Raw genomic sequence first — 18,410 nt, forward strand, 5'->3', positions numbered from 1 at the left:
TTTGTGCATTATAAATCAAGGAATTATTTCAGTTCCCCACTGGCCAAAGCAAACAAAAAGCTACTGACACAAGATATACAAGCAGCACAGTTAGGGCACATGATAAGCATGATAGAGACATAATGATACATAACAGCCTGTCACAGATGAAGGCAGACTTGTGCCACATATCGCAAAAATCACAGTCAATAATTCATTTGTTTTTCAATTTAACTGCCGCGGTTTTAAAAATTATTCAAAACAAAAGTGGGTTCTCATTTTATCAATCTGTCTGATTTATTCACTCAAAAACAGGAACACATTTCTTGAAACATGCTGATACTGATGGAGTAATATGTAAAGAAAGGTCCCAAACTAAAATGGCATACTTTCAGAAGGCCAGTGGACACACACACACACACGGTAGCAGAATACTACACAGAGCTATAAATAAACCAGGCTGAAGAGGTAGCCATGGTAACGACAAGACCTCAAAAACCGATGCATTTGAGCTCAGAAAAGGCTTTCCAGAAACACAAAGGCGGGGGAATGGTATGTGGCTGTATACACCGCTGAACTGCTTAACAGAGTCGCCCAATGGACCCAGATCAGCACGCTGCTTAAATATCCCCCTTTATACCTGCGTCTGAATCACCCCTGATCTCGGACTCTGAATCACCCCTGATCACCCCTGATCTTGCACGCCTGAATCACCCCTGATCACCCCTGATCTTGCACGCCTGAATCACCCCTGATCACCCCTGATCTTGCAAGCCTGAATTAATGTGCTGGTTCTCTGACGGGATGATCTTCTGCACGGCTGAACATATTTAATATGGAAGTACCCGAGCAAAGAGGAACACAAGTAAGGTGAATTTGGTGTGCTTAATATATTTCAATCAAAATATGAGTATTTATATATGTGCAATTTATCTTACAGATTATGAAATACATATACTGAAAATTGACTCAAATCGATGGGTGGGAATCCAGAACTAAACTTGAGGGAAAAAACAACTTCCTCAGCTTTCTATACATTAAAAAGCTTATTTAAAGCTAACTGATATGTTAGCAGCTTTTCCCAAGGAACCGAATGCTAACACTTAATGAGAATTCAGCGAGAATGAGAATGCTGCGGCTCGTCTGGTCTTCAACCTCCCCAGACACTCCCACGTCACTCCCCTGCTCACTACCCTCCACTGGCTGCCTGTTATAGCTCGAATCAAATTTAAAACATTGGTCCTAGCATACCAGGCAGTCAAGGGATCAGCCCCAGCATACCTCCACAAGATATTCAAACCCTCCATGCCAGCCAGATCCCTCCGTTCTGCAACCTCAGGACAACTAGCACCTCCCCCTCTTCGCACCTGCACTTCCAGAACACGTCTCCTGTCTGTTCTGGCCTCATGATGGTGGAATGACCTCCCTGTGGAGGTCAGAACAGCTGAGACACTGACCCATTTCAAACGACGACGGAAGACTCACCTCTTCAGGCTGCACCTCTCTCCATCCCTCCCTACCCCCCTGTAAATGACTGTAAGCTTAGGGTTGTAACTAGGTAGCTGTTTCGTAGGTGACGAGCAGGCCACACAGCCTGACACGGCACCCAAACACAGCGGTTTAACAGACTGAGTGACTCGGCAACAGCTGTGAATTTAAAGTGAGCAACGATCACAAACCATTAGAGACGCGGTGAGCCAGTGTAGTCTGAAGAGGTGTTTAGGGTCTGAGGACCTTTTTGACAATATAGCCGGCCTGTCCCTTTAGCAGCCAGTAGGTTAGCACCAGGGTTGTGCATGTGATGTGAGCTGATATAGGTAGGCCTGATGGGGAAGGCAGGGTGGCGAGTGAGCAGGGAGGTGCAGCAGTCCAGACGGGAGGTGATCAGTACCTGGGCTAAGAGCTGGGCTGAGTAGCGGTTAAGTATGGGATGAGTAGGGGGCGAGTAGGGGGTGAGGAAGGGGCAGATTCTCCGAACGTTGTAGAGATCATCTGAAGGCTTACTAAGGCTACTGCTCCAACCTGCCGATTTCTCCCACAATGCACGGCGTTCCCAGGCTGTCCTCCATTTGAAAGGCGCAGTGTCTGTGAGAGGGACCCGTGGCCCCTGGGGCCCCTGGGGCCGTTTCCCAGAGCCTGACAGCGGCCTTCCCAGGCAGGAACAATGGCTGACTGAACCAGACACGCATGCAGACTGGGGCTCGGACAGCATCAGCTCCTGCAAATTAAATTAATCACAATCCGGGTTTACTGCAGAGGAGCGCCCCTATTAATCTTCATTAACGGATCATTCAGAGGTGGAGAGAAGAGCATTCAGCAACGTACTGAATAAACAGCCACACAACTCCCTAGCCAGGATAACTAGGATTTCACACTACGTTCATAAAAAATGTTTGTTATTCTGGTAATTAGCATAACTGCATTTTTTTTTTTAATAAATGGGATTTCGGGAAGCTTCCTAGAATTATCTAAAATAAGTCATCTCTCTCTCTCCCCCTCCCTCTCCCTCTCTCTCTATGAAACATAATACAAATGGGACTTGGATGTAGGAAGCCTCCAGTTTCACCATTTAATCTATTCAGCGCATGGCAAATCAATAAGGACTCCATTACAGGTTGTTGTCACCAGATGCACATCTCCTCTGTGCATTTTATAAAAGCCACCTTTAGTAGATCAGCGATGCACATAAATCCCACAGACCAGGTTTGGTTGGATTTACAGAGCTGCATTCTGCCCATCGACTTTCATTAGAAATGTTCATCAAAACACTTTAAAAAATACTTACTGTAACGCAACAGAGCTATTAAATTAACCTTAACAGAAAACTGTATAAATCTCAATTTACAGTTACATTGAACAGTGAGTATTTGACAACATGATGGCCATCTGATAATTCTTACGACAGCTTCAGGTGCCCTTTTATTGCATTCAAGCAAATTTGTATTTTCAAGAATTTGATAGCTTAGTCAATATCAGATTTACTGTTTACAGCATATGGCTTAGTTCATATCTATGAGTGTGGCATTATCTTATTAGAATCATATTGGGCCTGTAAAGCAGAACAGCGAATCCAGACGTTTTTATGTTGCTGTTTAATGAGCTGAGCACGACTTGGTGATCAGACAAACGGATTTTGTGAGAAGCGCAGTAACGGTGGCACTTCCCTGTGTGGCCCGCGGGTGGCTGAAGGCCCAGGGAGCACTGTAAACGCTTCTTACAGCTCTAACTGCAGACCCACGACTCACGCCTACATTATAACATCATCACTTAGCTCATGTTAATGTGATCAGATTTTTTTTTAAAACAAACCAATTAATCTGCAGGTTAGCAGATTTACATAGAGTACTTGCAATTATAGTAGTGAAACACAACTGAGTATGTATAGCGCATATTACAAAATTAATCATAGGCCCCAAGGGCTGGAGTTTGGAGCGTCAGTGTGCACATAACCAACATACTATTCAAACAAACGCCACATAATTACCTAGTGTATTATCCTTATCATACAACTCATAACACGTTCATGTTAAAGCCACCACATAGGTAGTGATGATGATGACTGGTATTATTCCATAATGTTACCTTTGTGCTTTTCGACTTCAGCCAGGCATTTGGACAGCACCCACAGGCTGGGAGCGAGGGGGCGCCTGTAGCCCAGCAGCCGGGCGGTGACAGGGAGGAGGTGCTGGGGGGAGTAATCACCGGACGCCCAAGCACACCTCAGCCCGGTGGACCAGGGCACGGAGATCTCCACCGCCTTCACCTCCTCCGGCTCTGGGTCTGATATAACAGCATAACAGAAAGACCACAACACCGCTACATCATGCGCAAAGGTTCTCTTCTTCTATATCAGAGCAGAAAAGATCATCAAAAACACTGGTTAATTAATTTTATTAATATGCATTCAGACAACAGCAACTCTTTGGTTACAGTATGTTAATGTATATGATTGAATGGGGGAACCAAATTAAATCCTGCAAACATATTAAAAAACCCTTCTAATCCATATTTATGATCATCCCCCCACCGGTGTACAGCCATGTGGATAAAACTCCTGGTTATATTTACCCAGAAGCCCTTGGGCTGGAGGCTGCCTGCTCGTTATGTGCTGGGTGTCTCTGGAGAGCAGTGTCACATTGGCTTCCCACACAGGTAGGTCAGCTCTGTCGGCTGCAGAGAGCTTAATATCCACCTCTACACCACGCTCCACCGCCCTGTACTCCACCACACCAGCCTGCAGGGAGAACGGACCCTTCTTCAGCTCGTCTACCGGCTGGAAGGTTCTCAGGGTTTGGCCTACACGAACAAGGCCTAAAAAACAAGAGCAACACCTGACTGGCACTTATAATCATCGTACAGTGCTAATTCCCGCAGTGCATCAGAATGTCCATCCGCAACATCTCAGTAGGTCCCATGTTTGTATAATTTGTACTTTTGTTTCATTGACACCATACCTTCTGGATAGTTCCAAATCAAGTCCTCATGTCCTGTGTTTTGGAATGAATTTACCCAGAAATGCAAACCACTACAGAATTCAATGTTCACATTAGCACATCAAAAAGAAAAGTCTCACCACCTCAAAAGAAACATAGATTGCACCAGATAGTTAATACTGTTGGAGGTGATTTTGAAAATCACACTAGATTGCAATGAATATAGAAGTCTAGATTTCATCGATAGACTTTAGAAATACACAATGAATTCACAAAAATAAGTCTTACCCAAGGGGCTTAACCTGAATCTTTCAGCACATACAACCATAGTGAGTAACCGGAAGGAGAGAACCTCCGGATAGCACATCGGGATGTCTCTGAACGTAGAGTCTGGGTAGTCCCAACCATACCCAAACGCACTGCAGTACCGCCTCAAATGCTTGGACTGAAATCTGAAAGAAATATAAAAACACACACAAACCATGGTGAAAGGCACTTCTAATAAAATAGAAAATAAAAAATAAATACAGGAATGATCTCTGTAAAAATCCACTGTCAATTTATGTATGAAGCTCAATGTGTTTGTTAAAAATAAGAGAGCTTCCATCAACGCACGGTTTAGCTATTGACTTAATTTTAAAGCGATTGTTCTTTATGCTTCCTTTGATTACTAACCAAGTAGTAGTAAAATTGCATTCTTGTTCCCTGCTGTTACTATAATATGTGGCACTGTTCTAAGTAGCCTGTGTTAAAACGCCAATAAATTAATAAATGAATAAATAAATACGCCCGTTGCTTCCCAAATGCAATGTGCAACATAATATTTTTGTTCGTACGGGGCACGTGGAAAGAACGATAGAGTGAGGGTGGAAACTTGCTACAAGAAGAAAGATATACACCGGGGTACGTTACCTGCAATTAAAAATGGTAAAAGTAACTTTTTCGGCACTATCCTTGATCGGATAAAGCTTTCCCTGTCCCCTATGCAGGGCTGCTTTTGTAAATCTATACAGCAGGTATGCAAAACTTGGAATCTCCCGTTGGCTGTCAAACACAACGACGCCGCTTTTATTTAGTTTATATGAGCGATACAGGTAGGTGTAAAATAAATACACACATAAAGCTGTCCAAGCTCCTATGAAAAACAAAGTGAGATAGTTTTCCATAGTTTAAAATCGGATGAGAGACGGTCAACTTCAGTGACTGATAGAAGGCTACTTAAAGATCAGTAGATTACTTCCGTCATCACGACTAAAGGAAATTCATATTTAAGATCCAGGCCGGAGTGGCAGGACCACCCGATTGACCAATGCAAAAGTTAACAGCTTCCAACTTTTTTCCATTTGTTGTGTAGGCTACACAGAATTGTGGTAGGTTAACGACAACTTTACACCCACCCAATGAACAACAATGCACCCACCACTGAAAGATAGGAGAACAGGAAGTCTACCTATTTGCACTATGCGCAAGCGCAGATTGTCTGCCTCTAGTGGCGGCCGAAAGAATTGCGTTCCTCTGAAATCCATTCTGAAGAGTTATTTTTTGTTTTAAATAATACATTTTGTTTGCTGTAGTAATTCTTATTTTTGAAGTTACTCTGAGTTCCTTTGGCAATAGAAAATGCAAATTTTGTCATACCAATAAAGCACTTTGAATTAATCTGTTTTTACAGCCATGTGAAAAATGTTTCATTTGTCTGGGTAATCCACGTCAGCTCCTTTAGGTTTATTTGTGCCCTGGAGTAGGCTTGTGCCTCAAAGCAGCCTTCTGTTAAGAAACACGAACGTTTTATGCAGTTAATTATAAAAATCAATGGTGTTGATGTGGAACAAAGTATAAATACCTACCCATAAAATGACAAATTGATCATATTTTTCCATCTAATGTTTTCATCCATTAACTGTTTATTGTTCTGTCTGCTATGAATCTGTTTTGTCAATGTTTAATATGCATTCATAAGCTGCTAAAGTGTATTGTAAATTTTGTGAATTCTGTGTTTTCATCAAAACACTTTTCTTCTCGGCTATTAAACCACTGGATGAAGTCGATCAAAACTCTTGACTCTGCCATGTTTTGCAACAAAAGGCAGCCGATGCTCCAGATTGTTAATATCTTCCAATGGTGCCCGGAGGTCCTGTAATGCACATGTGCTGTAATTTCCATCTGCAGAAAGCTTGTATAAAACCCAGTACATTCCAAAAGGAGTGCTGCAGCAGAACACAGACTTTCCCACATGGTTTTGTATAGCTTAGAAGGTACAGACGCCTTCTAAACCACAGGTCACAGTGCAGTTTAGCAATCTTTGTCAATTCATAGTCAGAGACATGAGCTGCTTTTTTTATGAGCCAATCAGAGGGCAGTCACCAGAGTTGAAACTTTAGTTCCTAACATCCTCTAAGCTCAGTTTAAATTCTGAAAAGCATTCATATTTGCTTCTGACACAAACGCTGTTGGGTCTGAGCGCTTTATTCAGGCCTGTGTGATGGCTCTTTGTTTCCAGCAGGCTAAACGGCCAGACAGTGTCAGACGTAACAGTGATGTAGAGAAAGTTGGGCTACATTTAAAATAAATAAATAAAAAGCAAATTAGCCTCACCACTTCACATTCATTGCGCTGTCCTCAAATAAAACAAAGTGCTGTGAAAAATGGACGGTGAAGTGGAACGTCTGAAAAAGAGTAAATCAATTATTGAAGACAATAAAGAGCCATTCACAGCCTTGAAATGAGACAATTGTCAGGTCTGCTGTATATCTCAGGACATTAACCCCCACTGTAAGGGAGTGGTGCTGGCACTGTCACAGACAAATAAGGTGGGGAAGAGGGACCAGAGCCATTTATCATTTGTCTCTGCTACACAATTCCTTCATTTTTATTTCTCAGTACGGAGACCGCTTGCTCTGCTATGTAGTGTCTGCAGTCCCGCGTGTGTTTGGCTTCCTGGTTACGCCTGTGTGCGCTCGGCGGTATTGTTCCGTGTTGAGCTATGCGAGAGCTTCCATTTTAACGGCAAATCCTTCCTCGCGCTCCACATCTCCATCACCATGGCAACCACTTCGACTTGCTCCACTACCTCCAGGGGCTAGCCCTGGCCATTCATGCAAAACGCAGCCGTTCCTACAAAGCGATTAACGCACAGGGAAACGACCTGAAAGTTAAAAATCCCTTTCAAGCCAACAGTTATGTTCTCCCTTTTCTGTTTTGGTTCAGTGTTTAAAAGCAGGTTGACAGTTTTGTTAATTCCTACAGGCACTAGCTTGTTGTATTTTATGCGTGTTAAATTCTTTCTTCACACTTTACACATGAATGCAAATGTCACTCATGGTTGTCGCAAAAGAGAAAGTTATTCAGGTATTGAATTAAGTAAATTGTTTTTCGTTTATTTAATTGACACAAATGAACATTATGAACACATTATCTCCATTTGCATACCTGAAAAAATTGTCCAGTTGTCAGAATCACTATGCACTTTTAATTGGAAAAAATCGTAAATAACAAAGTAAAGACGCAATGATTAAAATCCTTTGCAAGTTGAAATTATTCAAATAATTAAAATACAGTTTTAAATGAATTAATATGATTATTTAAAAAATAGTGATTTTATGATGTGCAGAATTGAGAGGGGAAAAAAAACTATTTAAATTCCTGTCACTCTTAACTATAAGGATGGATATTTTGTGTTTACAGATGTTCTGAGGAAAATCTGAATGACTGACAATTAATCGGAGAGAGGGAGAGAGAGAGAGAGAGAGAGAGAGAGAGAGAGAGAGAGAGATATGGCATGCAATGGTCCTTTGTTCATTTATGTCCCAGAATCCTATGATTGATCATTTCTGTTCTGATCACATGACATATCTTGTTCATTTCAAACATTGAGTGGCAGTCCATTACTTGTAATAACCATGTCTTCTATACATTCTCTTCACTAAAGAACAATGATGAAAGAGTGATAAAAATGACAATGGATCTATCAAATGCACACTATGATGACGCACATTTCCTGGTTTTGGCTACATATAATGAGACATCTCAAAGTATGCATGTCTTTTGAATCATCTTGTTCTCTTCTATGTTGTCTTTTAAAGTCTAATTAATTTTCTCAGATTTTCTTCTTCGCAAATTTGGAGCTGCCAGTTGTTCTTCTCGACTCTACACAGTGAAATAAATGTGTATTTAATTAGATAAGCTACTGCATTTTTTGTGCAATGGGCTTTCAAATACTGCACTAATGCATTATCCCTGTAATAATGAAGTCCCATTTACATGATTGCAGAAGTACACACTGCCCTCATAATGTTTTAATACCCGAATTGAGACAACTTTAATGTTCCTCCATCTTAATGTGATTGAAGAAAAGAACCCTCTTTAATTGGTTTGCTTAACATGTTCCCTTTGATTCTCTCTCTTCAGAAATAGGAGGCAATTCAAAAGAAAACAGATGGAATGCACTTTATTAAATAAGTGTTTTTAGGGCTTTTTCAGCTTCATTGGACGGGACAGCATAAAGGGACAGGAAGAACGGTGAGCGAGGGACATAGCGTTGCCAGATTCGAACCGACGACATCGCAGCAGCGCATAATGAGCATGTGTACAGCGATCTACAGGCTACGTCACCAGACACACCTGGAATGAATTTAACTCAGAGCTGGGCTCTATGGGACAAGCAACAGTCAGACAAAATCATATTATCCACGAGGGGCCACAGGAAGAGGACCAGCCAGAATGGAGGTGCATGCTGGACTCACAGCCAACCCACGTGCATTGTGGATGACCCAATTCCCACTAAAATGGTTGAAGAACTCCCTGAGCTAGGCCAAGACACGTTCAAAACTATTAACACGTCTTCAGGGGAGCCAGAATAAAAGTTTAATAAATATATTTTTTACTCTCATAATTATGTCATCATCTGCCAGTTTATTGGATATCTATCATTACAAAAATTTCAAAACTACAAAAAAAAAAAAATTGATTCCTCTAGAAAAACATATCCTGTCATTTAGCCCCATGCTCCCACAGCCTTGACTTAAATAACCTTTATAAAACAGTAATTAAGCAGAGATGAGTTACTGGGAAGACAACGTCAGTTTAGTGAACAAGTCTGATTAAAAATAAGATGAACGGCTCCCATTTAAAAGACGTAGTCTCCAAGTTCATCAACATCAAAATGTGTATCGATGTGTTGCGTTTTCAATAATTCCTAGTAAAACCGCTGACTCCACGCCTTCCATTAATTAAAACACAATATTTACTGAAACGTGCGCTACATACCGTCTGCTGTAGGTACCCCCGCCTCAGACTCCCCTGGGGCGCTGCTTCAGATAATCTGCCGCTGCAGATCTGATTTGGGCCTCTGTAACTGTGCGATCCATTTCATTACTGCAGCTAAGACAAGTGTTAGTGTAAATCATACAACATTAAACGTAATCTTGAAAATCATCTATTGCAGCACAAAATTGTGTTTTCCTGCAAGTGGAAACATCTGTACTTCTAAAAGCAGACCGTGATATAATGCTACGGCAGTGGAGAGAAGCTACTCCACTGCTGTCAAGCCTAAAACTGACCATGGCCCTTCTCTAGTGTTTGTGTGTCTAATGTATGCACGTAGGTGGAGACCAAACAGAGAAGAAATAAGCTGACTAGAGATAGGGTGGTCAGTGCAGTTCTCACCGCTGTGGTTGGGGGCCGGCCCAAGCGTGTGCTCCCTCTGTGAGTAACCAGCTCCAGCTTCCCTCCATGCAGGATTGCTCAGAGCTTCAGAAGTTAGTTTCATCTTCCAGGTTGAAATAATCAAAAGGCAAAACAAAACAAAATAAACTTGGCCAGACAACACCAGGCCAACAGGAACTCTTCGAGGCAGTCAATCCCAAGGATGTAGCCACCAAGCAGCATTTGAGGCCTGTGGCAACCAGAGCAGCCACCATGCTCCAAACTGAGTCTCAAACGCAACCCTGGGCTGGGCCCTCAGAAAGGGGCCTTCTTGTACCCTCTCCCCAGTCACCTGACTTCATGTGTGCAGTATCTCTCTCCGGTCAGTGATGTCAATTTTATAAGGTATAAATTGAGTTAGCACACTTGATGCCTGTAATACAAGTTAACTGCCGAATCAGACTTTAGTGCTTTTCATGAGCTGGCTTGGCGTGTGTTTATGCTTTATGTATACTATCGGTGAATGACTTGAGAGTGTGTGGGTGTGTATTTGCTTGTGCAAGCGCACACTCTGTTTATACGCTGACGTGGATGCACTTAGTCTGTAGGCCTATCCCTGGACAGGGTTTATGGCATCATACTTCTTTTAGTATTGTAATATTTTTTAATATTGTAATAATATCTACATATATTTGTGCTGACGGCTGACAGTTGTCTGCATATTTTGTGGTGTCTAGATTTAATTTATTCTGTATTTATATAGACATTGTTGAACGTACTGTTACAGGCTGCCTCAAATGTGAAAAACGTTTTCCTTGATCCTTCAAACCATAACCTTCTTTTATAGTAGACATACTGCCCTCTGCTGTTCAAATAGTGTTAAGTCACAGTATGTGTTGCTGGTTTCCAGAAATGTATAATGGTAAATATAATTGAATATTAATAGCTTTATTCCATATGCACAACTGATCATGAATATACAGTTATTTGCTTATTTCATTTAATTTCATTTTGCTTCAGGGAAAATACAAAACATAAACCCATTTGTTTGTTCGATATTTTTTTATGTTTCAATTTAATTCAGCCTTAGGGCCAAAACATTGGCCATCAGAAGTTCACTGATGCAGCTGCATTGAATTGATCATAAAAAGTCCAGGTTTTACATGACTGAATGCGTTATTCACACGAGATTCACACATCATTAGCATTATTCTTGGAGGATACCAAAATCAGCAAATGCAGTGCACGTTTGAATATTGCACTTGCCTACTCAGTTCTTCAAGGTGTATAGCGAGCTTCTTTTCAGACCCAGAGTGAAGGATTTTCCCCCATCTGAATCTTAAAAGAGGAAGAGACAGCTGATCTTAGCATACTGTCTTTGTCAAAACGGGGAAGACACTCCACTGCAAGCACTTTGCCCGGCTTCCCTCCAGTAAGCAATACTGAAATCACTTTTGGATCAGTTTCAGTGGAAGGAGGAAATGGCTGTTTTCATTTGAAATGGGAGTTTTTAAAGCTGCAAATGACTGAAGGGTGAAGGAGCATCTGCACAGAGACGTCCGGTCTGGGAGTAAACATCTGTGTTTCCCCTCCCGGCTGTCTCTCCTGAGGCCACAGGAGCCCAACACAGCCACTGGAAACAGCTACAGGAGCCCAACACAGCCACTGGAAACAGCTACAGGAGCCCAACACAGCCACTGGAAACAGCTACAGGAGCCCAACACAGCCACTGGAAACAGCTACAGGAGCCCAACACAGCCACTGGAAACAGCTACAGGAGCCCAACACAGCCACTGGAAACAGCTACAGGAGCCCAACACAGCCACTGGAAACAGCTACAGGAGCCAAACACAGCCACTGGAAACAGCTACAGGAGCCCAACACAGCCACTGGAAACAGCTACAGGAGCCCAACACAGCCACTGGAAACAACTACAGGAGCCCAACACAGCCACTGGAAACAGCTACAGGAGCCCAACACAGCCACTGGAAACAGCTACAGGAGCCCAACACAGCCACTGGAAACAGCTACAGGAGCCCAACACAGCCACTGGAAACAGCTACAGGAGCCCAACACAGCCACTGGAAATGGCCACAGTGGCGCCCGTAGTGGCTCTACTGGGAATGGAGGAACTGCTAAATATTTCAGCCTTTTCAAGCCTGCATGTTTGCGAGAGCATTTTCCTGTGTATTATTCATACAACGTTCCCCGTCACAGAAGGTAAAAGTGAGCGCTTGTGAGTACGCCTCTGCGCACATTCTACATGCAACAGAGAAAGAAAAGCGCAGCAGTCACAGAATGCTGCTTACAGGATGCAATGGCATTCAGATTTCCTAAATAAAAACACCTCCCCTTCCGTTGCCTTTCGTATAATTACATATTATAACACATTTCAGATTTTATGAATTAAAAGTCTATGATCTAATGAACAGTCCAGGGGGAAATGCACAGTAGAGATGGGTCCAGCTCCACCGGGCAGGGCAGTCGTTTCCACACAGACCAGCTTATCTATAGCATTATACTCGGAGCTTTCATTTTTACATCTTGGGCGTGATCTGACACATCACCCATGGCAGGTCAGTGGTGTGCTGTGACATACATTGCTTTGCATGAACAAATCAAGGTGAAACTTTTATATAATTTAAGTGTATGTGTGTTTGTATAAGGCAAGTAATCTAAAATGTTTCAGTAAAATCTTGACGGAGATAAACATTAATATCAATGTCATTTAAATATTTCTCAGTTGGTATATTCATTAATACAATGGAGTATACCCATTGACATTTTTCTTGCTTTATCCCTCCTCGGGTGGCTAAAAAAATTTTGAGGGCTCTGTTTCAGTCCCATAAACCTGCAGAATCAAGGCCTCTTAAAAATACTGCAAATCCCAGACTCACTTCCTGCAAGAGCTTGCACCAGAGCAGCCTAGCGTGACATTAACGACAAGAATTATTCATGCCAGGTTGCTGTCTCTCAGCTGAGCTCAGCTGCTGCTCCCTGCCCGGCGCGAGGGAGAGATTGAGTGCCGGAGAAAGAATGCGGGCGGAGAGAAGGGCAGACGGCCAGTGAATGTGAAGCAATGTCCCCCAGCATGCGATGCCGCGCAGAGACTGGATTACAGCCGCGCCGGACCAGCATTCCGACTCAACCCTCCCACACTCGACGCCGCCGATCAGCACGCGCCAGGGCTACCGCCCCTCTCCCCCTGCAGTGACTCACCGTGTTCCCGCGAGTCCCTCGTCTCTCCCGCACGGCCGCGCTCGCTGTTCGGAAGGAGCGGCTCCGAGTGGTAATTCATGTCTCTTTCTCCCGCTCGCTTTCTCTCTCAATCGCGCGCGCGCGCGTACACACTCTCCTACACACACACACACTCGACAACTTTATCCTCATTAAGCCGCTGGATTGTGCAATTGTTTTCATTTTGACTGATGTTAAGACCGGTTGACAAAATGTCTGGATGGCGTAATACTTGGGACGGATGTCACTTTTGCTTGAGCTCGGGTGATGTGTCAGTATATGAAAGATGAATAACTGTGTGAAGCTATATAATGGATGATATGTTGCATGATCTCGGTTTTATACTCGGCCAAATCCATTAGCATACACTAGTCTACACAGACGGGTGAAGCCACAAGCACTTGGTTTCACTCCACTATTGCAGTTCAAAGATGCTTTAAAAAGGTCAAGACGCTGTTTAAAGGCAAATGTTTTCATAGCGGTGAAATTATCATTTTGTATATGCTTTTTGTAAGGTAGTCCAACATTTTAATACCAGTTTTTTAAAGTGGTATTTGGTTTATTGACACTCTAATACCTGTTGGAGGAAGCCAATCAATATTAAAACTGTGAGAACTCAGAATCTCTGAGGGGTTTTAAATTAATATTAAAACAGTGAAGCACAACCAAAGGACATTCAGGCTTGCCTGTACTGGCACCACAGAAAGGAGATTTGATTTTGCCAAAGCAATGAGAACATTTAATTGTCCCTGTTTTTAAGGCTAACTGTGCTTTATACAGGAATGTACTAGCCGTGTATTTGCTGTTGATATTTTAAGCGGGAAGATAGAAGAAAGAAAATCGAATCATTTTCATAATACTCTCGGACAAGTAGTTGTATCCACAGGCATAATGTCAGAGGCACAACCTCTACTATTTAAAACCAAGAATTCATAGCTCAGCATGTCATACTGTAAGCAGTCAGTACATCATGTCATAATATATACAAGCTCTCTCTCTCTCTCTGTCTATATATATATATAAGAGAGAAATTTATGACCATTAATGTAACCTTGGATGAAGGAAAGCAATTGTTGCGAATGCTGAAAAATATTTGAATTTGCGCTCAATTGCGAATTTGAGTCCCTCGTTGTGGCTCTGAAATTAATTAAGCAATTATTCCCTCAGCTTCAACATAGTACAGTGTGTTCTATGAAATGTGTTTTTACAGGGTCTTTTAATTAATCATGAATGTATTTGTAGAAAAATGTGGTATACCTGTTTTTTTTTTGGGGGGGGGGGGGGGTAGGTTCACTGGATTTGTCAGTGGAAAGATTTACTCCTTGTTTTTTAAGTTCACTTGATGGATTTTGAAAAACTGTTATTTCGGTTTTAGTGGATGTTTATGATTGGCTCAGACAGTTTTGGGTGGCATTGTAAGGTATTTTAGTTAGGCAGAGAAGCTTATGATGACATGCTGGCTTTACAGGTGCAGGCAAAGGGCTTTTGGTGTTTATGGCCTAAAGCTATAAAACACTTCAGGTAACTCCAAAGCAACCTGTACTTGTACCAATAGTTTGTGTTTAACATAGCCTAGTAATCAATGAAAATGTTTAAATGAAAAAGCTGGTGTATTTGTTAAATACACAAACGATAAGACTCTAGACAAAGAGGGGTAATGTGAGGATTTATTGGCAATGTAAGTGAGGTCCATCTTCCTACCTATTCCAGTACAAAGTTGCCAAGTCAAGCTTAATCTACTTTTTTGTGTTGGGCTTCAAGTAATTCCCTGGAAAGGCGTTACATATCCACCATGCTCATTGTGTGCTTAGTTGCACGTGGTCTTATAAACAACAACGTGACAGTAACTCAGTACTCCTCTTTGCACCCACCTCTAAAGCTTTGAAACTCAAGTTTCAAAACCCGGAATTGCCGAAGTCTATGTATTGTGATGTATTGGAATATTTCTCCCCATGCTTCAGAGCATACTTCACAGCGTTACTCCATAAAGTCGTTATTCTGAATTATTCAAAGCTCCTGCATCTTCCCGAGAGGCGAGACACAAAATGTGGGAAATGCGCCCGATACCCAGTCTCTTTCTGCGGACACGCGCGATTATCTCTAATTTATGAAACCCTGATTCTATCTCGCGAGGCATCCGCGCGCGTAGATTGTCCTTTTAATACCGCGCGATGCACTCCCGGTAATGGGTCTGCGATGAGGACGGGGACGTGCGCTGTCGATCGGCGGGATCTCCAGTAATAAAAAGCACCGGCGATGTTCTGCTGATGGCTGAATGGTTTGATTCCCTGGCCGGTGAAGGAGTGTTTTTAGCGCTCGCTACTGTTTTGGGATTCCCTGTGGGGTAATTGCACAGGGCTTCTAGCGAGGCTGCTGCTGAGCATTGTTTCTGTTTATCTGTTTTTTAATGTAGGCCCACCCCTGCTATGCTGCTCTGGTTCCTCATAGATACAAGCAATGCAGTTTTCTGTTTTTTTTTTTTTTTTAATTTTTAATCGCTTCATTTTTATGCTTAACAGCCATGTCAGATGGTCTCCAAACCTGCATAATAAGCAGTGTTGTTTTCGTTTCTTTTGGTGGGTAGCCATCAGTAAATTCAGCTGACAATCCTGTGGCTAAGAAGCTTAATATTACATGCCACCTGAAACATATTTGGCAACCATTATGTTTAACGGATTTATTCTTCTGAAGCCTCAGGTGGCATAACATTGACTGAACCAAGAAAATTAGATTTTACGTCTGGAAAATATTCAGGGTCAAGGATGCTAAATCTGAGGGGTTAAATCATATCAATGAGGCAAATCCAAATCATAGGTCTGCCATTATGGCACCCACAGTGAGCTTTATCAGCTCTGAATTGAGACATAATAATAATATAGAATTGAATGAGGATGAATGTGTAAACTGACAGGGTTATGATTTGGACACAGGTCACTGCAGATCTGTTTATTTTGTCTTGCGGCATTTTTAACCTAAAAAAAAAAAACTCTTGACTTGGTACTTTATAGAAGTTAGGTCATGATCAGTATTTTATCTTAGAACATAACTTAGAAGAATAAATATATATGTATGTAATCCCAGCTGGAGCTGGATGCTGTGGTCAGGTGTGGCATCAGAACAATAAAACTTGAGCGTAACGTTGAAATGGGCGTTACGGTCAAGGTGAAATATGGTGGTGGATTTTTTGTGTTGTTGTGTTGTTTTGCATCTATTTGTCCTGGACCTCTGGTTAAAGTCAATGGAAATATTAGCTCCAGCAAGAAACAAGAGATTTTTGCCCAAAAAAAAAACAAACATGGTATTCCCTCTGCAGGAACCACAAACTTGGCGATCTTTTTGCAGACCAATGGTCCCAAGTGTGCTTCTAAATAAACCAAGACCTGGCTGACTGACCGCAAAATTGCTGTTTCTGCAAAGGTCACCGCACTCCAGTTTCAATACAGATTGAAAACTGGAAGTTTCAATTGAAGTGCGTAGTCCACAAACTCAGACTGTAGGATTTTAAGAGATTATTTATGGAGGAACGGGTCAAAGACTCCATACAGGAAAAATCTGTAATTCAGTATTCTACGGCAGTGCTTGCTTAACGCTGTAAAGTGATAATTTTTTTTACAGATTATAATGTGTTGCTCCCTCTCTGGCTGTGTACGATACGCTATCAGACATCTGCTACATAACAGCATTTTACATGTATTCTCAGACCAGGCAGTTAATCCACGGCTATTTCAGAGATGGTGCGAACGATGCCAACTGATTAATCGCTCTGGGGTCCAGAATCCTTGGAGACATGCGAACCCTTCTGGTGGCTTTCTGATCTGTTTGTGAAGATGGCTCTCATTCCTTTCCTCCACACCTCCTATTTATCTTGCTGTCTTGGCGCAGCGAGGGCACAAGTGCAGCAGCTAATTTTAAAAGCAGCTGTCCTGGGCGGGGCTTGGAGCATGGTGGGAGGGGCCAGAAGGCACTCAGTCTTCTGTTTCCCCCATCGCAGCCACGTGGAGGTAAACAAGTGATTTATTATCTATTATCTATTTAGCATTTACCTCTGTTTAGGCCTCACTCTATATGCCAGTGGATCTCAAACTCAGTCCTGAGGGGACCACTGTGCATGCTGGTTTTCATTCCAACATCAACAGCAATCTCACAATTTTAACAAGCTGTTAATTTTTCTTAATTAGGTGCTTTTCATGTTTTAGAGCTGGGGTCCCCAGTCTTATCCAGAAAGGGCCAGTGTGGGTGCACACATACTACAGTGTACCTTCTAACCACAGCACTACCCCTTTATCCTTAACTGTGAACTTAAGTGCGAGAGATTTCAGTCCTTTATTTTAAAATAAAATCACGTGAGTGAGAATAAATAACACTATTTTCTTAAAAACTCCACAAATGTATAACATATCTCGAGATGTTTTACTCTTGTTTTTGTTGTGACTGGTCGTGTGATGTGACATCACACTGTGTATTACGTTCAATGACCTTCAGTCGTTGCCTAGGTATCCAGTGACAGGAATGTTTATCGCGTGTTTACCAGTGCAGTCTAATCTGTGCTGTTTATTAATACTTCTTATCAAGTGTCCACATATTTGCAAGAAATAGATATGCAAACGGCATTCACTCCAGATTTATTAGGTATGGAGTAACGCTAACCATCACACAACTAATTATTTTTAGTTGGCTTTTCAGTATGCCATTTAATCAGGATAGGGATTAGAAGGATACAGAATAGAAGCAACACAGTCTCATAATTTAAATTTTTTATGACTCCTCTATAAAATGCATAATTCTGTGCTTGGCAACTTGGTGTCCAGGAGCAGTAGTTGAGTGGAGAAATGCGCACACACATTGCCCTCCCCTCGTAGTTTAATGGGAAACAGCTTTTTCTGCAGGTCATGTGTAAACAATTCACGACTCTGCTGTTTCTGTAGATTGGAGAGAATATTGTCCAGTGGGGAAATGAAGGCTCACAGATATCTAATGAAGAGGTCCTCAGAGGGCATAGAAAGACAGGGTCCTGTAATTAACTATAAAAAGGTTTTTTTTCATTGACCCCAAGCTTATTATGATTTAATAGCAGTGCTTCCTCACAGCACAGGGGAATGTGCATCTCACACAGCTGAC

At 42.1% G+C, this 18,410-nt stretch overlaps 2 protein-coding genes across 8 annotated transcripts in view; one reads left to right on the forward strand and one right to left on the reverse strand.

Moving 5' to 3' along the window:
• Positions 1-1,504: 1,504 nt before the first annotated feature.
• Positions 1,505-13,607, reverse strand: si:ch211-12e13.1. Of its 7 annotated transcripts, none has more exons than XM_035378580.1 (8): positions 13,275-13,607; positions 10,077-10,179; positions 9,678-9,785; positions 7,008-7,078; positions 4,701-4,864; positions 4,048-4,290; positions 3,562-3,759; positions 1,505-2,197 (listed from the first exon to the last, which is right to left on the reverse strand). In XM_035378580.1, the coding sequence occupies exons 5-8, from the start codon at positions 4,777-4,779 to the stop codon at positions 1,989-1,991; spliced, it is 729 nt and encodes a 242-aa protein (XP_035234471.1). In that variant the 5' UTR covers positions 4,780-4,864; positions 7,008-7,078; positions 9,678-9,785; positions 10,077-10,179; positions 13,275-13,607; the 3' UTR covers positions 1,505-1,988. The 7 variants fall into 7 exon arrangements, with proteins under 7 accessions (XP_035234471.1, XP_035234470.1, XP_035234474.1 ...); XM_035378579.1 differs by having other exon boundaries at positions 9,678-9,791; XM_035378583.1 differs by lacking the exon at positions 10,077-10,179 and having other exon boundaries at positions 9,678-9,791.
• Positions 13,014-18,410, forward strand: part of si:ch211-12e13.12 (A-kinase anchor protein 2) — a 30,940-nt gene continuing 25,543 nt past the window's right edge. The window contains exon 1 of the mRNA XM_035435630.1: positions 13,014-13,344. The gene's annotated coding sequence lies outside the window, so the exon portion shown is untranslated. The remainder of the gene's footprint in view (positions 13,345-18,410) is intronic.

The sequence above is a fragment of the Anguilla anguilla genome, chromosome 10 (assembly GCF_013347855.1).
Source record: "Anguilla anguilla isolate fAngAng1 chromosome 10, fAngAng1.pri, whole genome shotgun sequence".
Lineage (NCBI taxonomy): Eukaryota > Metazoa > Chordata > Actinopteri > Anguilliformes > Anguillidae > Anguilla > Anguilla anguilla.

What these genes read in the sequence shown, in the direction of transcription:
- si:ch211-12e13.1 (XM_035378578.1), bottom strand. Translation starts at nt 5,578, where the DNA reads ATGGAAAACTATCTCACTTTGTTTTTCATAGGAGCTTGGACAGCTTTA. An exon ending in TTTACCATTTTTAATTGCAG is followed by an intron (nt 4,865 to 5,324) that starts GTAACGTACCCC and finishes TATTTCTTTCAG; the next exon opens with ATTTCAGTCCAAGCATTTGA. An exon ending in ATTCAGGTTAAGCCCCTTGG is followed by an intron (nt 4,291 to 4,700) that starts GTAAGACTTATT and finishes CTTGTTTTTTAG; the next exon opens with GCCTTGTTCGTGTAGGCCAA.